This window comes from Typha angustifolia, chromosome 12 (assembly GCF_048772165.1).
Source record: "Typha angustifolia cultivar Huaian chromosome 12, ASM4877216v1, whole genome shotgun sequence".
NCBI lineage: Eukaryota > Viridiplantae > Streptophyta > Magnoliopsida > Poales > Typhaceae > Typha > Typha angustifolia.
In genome coordinates, this window is record NC_133250.1 from 5,662,433 (window position 1) to 5,667,661 (window position 5,229).

At 35.5% G+C, this 5,229-nt stretch overlaps 1 protein-coding gene across 1 annotated transcript; it reads left to right on the plus strand.

Moving 5' to 3' along the window:
- The first annotated feature begins 1,124 nt into the window (after positions 1-1,124).
- Positions 1,125-4,980, plus strand: LOC140772527 (uricase). The gene is made up of 8 exons (XM_073114642.1): positions 1,125-1,443; positions 1,520-1,612; positions 1,757-1,832; positions 2,416-2,525; positions 3,327-3,418; positions 3,914-4,087; positions 4,188-4,281; positions 4,695-4,980. Exons 1-8 carry the CDS (start codon positions 1,249-1,251, stop codon positions 4,776-4,778), a joined length of 918 nt encoding a protein of 305 aa, XP_072970743.1. The 5' UTR covers positions 1,125-1,248; the 3' UTR covers positions 4,779-4,980.
- The last annotated feature ends 249 nt before the right edge of the window (positions 4,981-5,229 follow it).

Sequence of the window (5,229 nt, forward strand, 5' to 3'; positions counted from 1 at the left end):
AATAAAATCAGAATGGTTGATAGCACTGCCTTTTATATAGATCGAAAGAACTATTGCACTGCAAATTCTAACTCTAACAAAGAGAATACATGTGAAACTACTATATGATAACCTAGAAAGTTATATCTTTTACATCGACAATATGGAACTATCCGATAAATCTAAATTTCTAAATATTCATTATTGTTAGCAATCTTTATAATTTATAACCTCATAGGGCTTACCTCAATATTTACAAATATTTGTAAAGTTATCTCAAACAACAGAAAAGAGAAAATAGAACTAGAGATAATGATAGCCAGTGTAAATATATAAAAGAATTAAGATCATCAAAGTGAACAATTACAAGAGAAGTTGATGCGGAGATCAACAAAAAAAAATGTCTATGGAGGATAAGCACCTTTGAGACAAACCTAGTTTTTTTATGGACAACAAAGATAAGGTTTGCAAGGCCTTAATTCAAGCATGCTTGAGCTTCTTGTCACTAGATAGGAAAAAGATTAAAATTGTGAAGAAGAAATGACTGCTTTGAAAAGTTTGAGAAAATTTGAGTTTTTTTTATCACCAAATTAGGAATATTGATAATTTACAATTTGGAGAAAGATCGACGGAGAAAATGAGTTAGAAAAAAAATTTGAAGGTTATGAAATCACTCAGCGTTGAAAGCATTGAGATATTCTCAAATTATTGCAAGGGCAATTGTGGCATTTTATCAAAAAAGTTTGGTGAAGGTGGAAAGAAAACTTAAAATAGGTAGGAATGCGATTGCTTTTGAATTTATAGTGCAGATCGCCCCGCAGTATTTGTTTGTGGATAAGATTGACCGACTTTCTACTTTAAAAAATTGTATGTTTCATTAATATATTTGAAAAGTAGATCGTTTGAAAAATATTGGAAGAAACTTGTGTGAGTTATCCTCAGACTTGTCTTTCTTCGTATTGTAGCATAAAAAACTGTGGGCAGTACTTCTACTCCCCCTAATCCACTCTCGAAGTGCCATAGGACACTAGAATCTATCGTACTTGGCGGGTTGTGAGAGGCGAATGGAGAACATTTCCACATGGAGGATCGCAGTAGATCCTTTACTATCTACTCCGAGTATTCGTATATAAAAAAGGAAACAGGGCTCTACTCACAAAAAAAAGAAGGGAACAGGGTAGTCCATTTCACCAAAAAAAAAAAACAAAGATTAAGGGAACAAGGCAGTAGGCGAAAACAGAGAAGGAGAACAGATCAAATCTATTCTCTATGGCAGACGGCTTCAAGATCGATCAAAGGCATGGGAAGAGTCGGGTTAGGGTGTCTAGGGTTTGGCGTCGGATCAACGGCGGTGATCTCATCGTTGAGTGGAATGTCGATGTGAGCCTCTACTCCGATTGTCTTCCCGCCTTCACTTCCGGCGACAACTCCGCCATCGTCGCCACCGATTCCATTAAGAACACAGTAAGATATATATATTGTATTTGCAATTTTCAAGTCTTTCTCTTGAATTTATCTAATGCTTCTGGTCGACTTGAAGGTGTATGTGAAGGCGAAGGAGTGTGGCGAGGTTATATCGATGGAGGGATTCGCGATTCTTCTTGCAAGGCATTTTTCGTCATTTTATCCGCAGGTGAGGTTTTTTTTCCCCGCTTTAATATGGTTCAAATTTCTTGTTCTTTTTATATTCTGGATGAGAAATTTGTGAGGAAAGATATAGTCTGGTTGAGAAATTTCTGAGGAAAGGTGGGATTTTAATGCGTTTATGTTTGTATAGGTCTCGGCTGCTGAGGTTAGGATAGTTGAGAAGCCTTGGGAGCGTGTTGTTGTGGATGGCCGACCACATACACATGGTTTGCTAATTTAATGCTCCTCATGTTCAATTTTACTTGTTTGAGTTTATCTTGTGATTTTATCATTGAAATGTTTCATTTGGTGTTTTAGTTGGTAAAGCGGATCATCTATTAACTATAGAAAAAAAGGACTTGTTTTGGTTGAATTCAGCATTTGAAATTGATAAATTAAAAGAGATTACATGAATATGGTATATGGCCCGAGAGAGGCCATAACTCAGTACCCATGCTAAGTGCTGAATCAACAGAAACCCATGCTACATCATGGATCAGGGTCAATTTTGGGAAGGATTTTATGATGAGAATATTAGGGCCAACAATCTGTTATTAAGCCTTAGTGGACATAGTCACCTATTTAATATCATGGGACCACGGTCATATCATATATATATCATAAAGTGGTATTATAGTGCGGAAAGCATCTTTGTTCACCTTTGTTTTATGCGATTAAGAAATAACTCTTTCAACAGAATATATCTGCTACTTGGCAAGCATGTGATGACAAGTAATGTTAATAGCCAGTAGGTAAATACTTTGTTCCAGCATATAAAAAATGAACTCAAACTCTTGTCCATGGATTTAGGATTTAAGCTTGGGACTGAGATGCACACTACCGAAGTCACAGTGAAAAAGTGCGGTGCCTTAAGTTTATCTTCTGGAATTCAGAAGCTTTCTCTGCTAAAAACAACTCAGGTAATATTTTGGAAGTTTTGTAAAACAATCCATATTGTCCTAAAGTTCTCTATCATGTAATAATGCTTCTGACATTAGCATTATTAAAATGTTTGCAGGTTTGAGGTCTTCTAATAGATAGGAAAGGGAATTTACTGTACTATGTTGCATTGTAGTAACAGATCAAAAGTTGTACCTTTCAATCTTTTTTTTCTTGGCATTTACTGCTGATTAGTCTTTAGGTTAGATTATCGAAAATTTAGGCAGAAAACTCAAGATTAAATGAATATCTTTTACATGGTTGGGGGGTAATCTACTAGCTGAGGTTTCCCATAATATCTCAATTAGATGCTGTAATTCTTCTGATCGCCCAACAAGAGAAACCTATCATACTTGACTACTTGTATACTCTTGGAAAGTACAATGTATAAGTTGAATGAATATATGTAAACATTACTCAACAAGATTAGTGGAGTCATTACAGCGATGGTAAGAGGAAAAATGGTTTACCTCAGTAAACTTGACTTTTACAATAAGCATACTTAAGTATTGAGTTCATATAACTTATCTTTTGGAGAAGAAGATTTCATTTCACACCATGGACAGTTCAGTTTGTGACTCCTTGAATTAGTTTATTAGCACCATGTATTTCTCTGATAGATATAGTTGTTATTGACCAACATTGATCATTCCATTCTCTTTTTTTTTTTTAATTTGGATCGTAACCAAATCAATAGTTCTCGAGCAATCAGAATCAATATTTAAATGAAATCCTCGGTTGCTCAACTAAATATGGCATTATTTACTTGTGTGCTATTGCAGTCAGGTTTTGAAGGATTTGTGAGGGATCAGTACACACTCCTCCCAGAGACAAGGGAAAGGATGGTCGCAACAGAAGTCACGACTTCATGGAGGTCTTACTTTTGTATACATAACTGTGGGATTTCTTATGTTAGAAGCCTTAAGCTTTATAGATGCTTCTTCTTGGTAGTCATATTTGTAACATATATATATATATATAAGAAAGTGGAAGTCGTTAAGAACTCTACATCTGGCATATTGATAGACTAATTAAAATAAAGATCATCTTCTTGATATATTACAATTAAAGCATGTAGAACTACTTGATGAGAAAATTGATGCTACTGTTCTCATTATATATCAAAACAAAGTTATGAATTTGCATAAAGATTTGCTGATATGTAAATTGAATTCGGTGTTGTCTGAAAGTAAGCAGGCCTATCAAAAATACCAAATCATAGAACATTGACACTTTGTTTATGAAGATTTTACAAAAAGAGCAGTAGGGATCACACACTACTAGTGTAGTCCTGTTTGCTTTCTTTAATAGCACACTATGTAGTTTTTATTTTTTATCATATGTTTCTTTTTGGTTGCCGTAAATGCAGGTATAGTTTTCAACACATTTCTCAGGTTCCATCCAAGCCGTTTTGCTTCACTCAGAGATTCCAAGATGTGAAGAAAATTATGGCAGACACATTCTTTGGCTCCTCTGATATGGGGGTTTACAGCCCATCTGTCCAGAACACACTCTACCTCATGGCAAAGGCAGTTCTTAACAAGTTGGTGTTTTGGTTTTCTGTGTTCACTGGATCTCGCATTCTGAATGAAAGGTTCTATCTGCAATGATTTAACCCCTTCACCATATGGTATTGTTTTCAGGTACTCAGATATAGCGTCAATTCATCTTAGAATGCCAAACCTTCACTTTTTACCCCTCAAGTTGTCAAGCAAAGAAAACCCAGACATGGTGAAGGTGAGATCCATGGTTCTTTCATAGGTCCCGTCAATTTTTTATTAATTGTGAGTTGCAATTGATCTTGTGGAAGAACTCATTTAGCAATCAATGAAAAAGAAAATCATAAAAGATACCTTTATTCAGTGGGAAGATCCTTGAAAAGTTTTAATGTGATCAAAACCTCTAGTAAAGCAAGAGATTAAGTTGATGTGTCATCAATGAATGTATCACATATTTTAAATATATGTAATTCATGTACAACCGTCTCAGAGCTATGTGTCGAGTTCTTTTAACTTGCGATAGTAAGATGTTCATTTGTCGACGACCACCATTTCTTGCACATTTAAACAGAAATGAAATGATTAGCTAAATGTCCATTTTGCAACTTCAGAGTCCTGTATATCAGTCTTGACTTTCTTGATGTGTAACAGTTTGCTGACGATGTTTATCTGCCAATTGATGAGCCACATGGCACAATAGAAGCAACACTGAGTCGCATGCAATCCAAGATGTAAACTTTCATGGAGCCTGGAAAAATAGCAAATCCAACAAGAATAACTTGCCTACATTATGCCATCCTTTGTACACCCCTTTTCCTTGGTATATTAGACTATCAAAGTCGAGCTTTGAAGTGGACCATCAGCTGTAATCACTTCAATTAGCTCTTTGTTTATGTGCTGTATCCCTTTATATTACATGAATAAATAATTGTAACTATATGCACGAGTTTGAGCTGGGTTGGGCTTCACAGGTGTGAGGGTAAAAGCCAACAGGCTTAGTTTCATTACGAAATACAATAAACACAACATGCCCTACCACAAAGATGAAGGCAGCAAACGAGCTATTCCAGAAAGTGACAACCACCAGAAGAAGACCACAATACAACACTACAGACTAAAAGCTATAACCAAACTAAGCAGAGAGTATCACAACCAATCAAAAATAGTTACAGACCACAACTTCCAA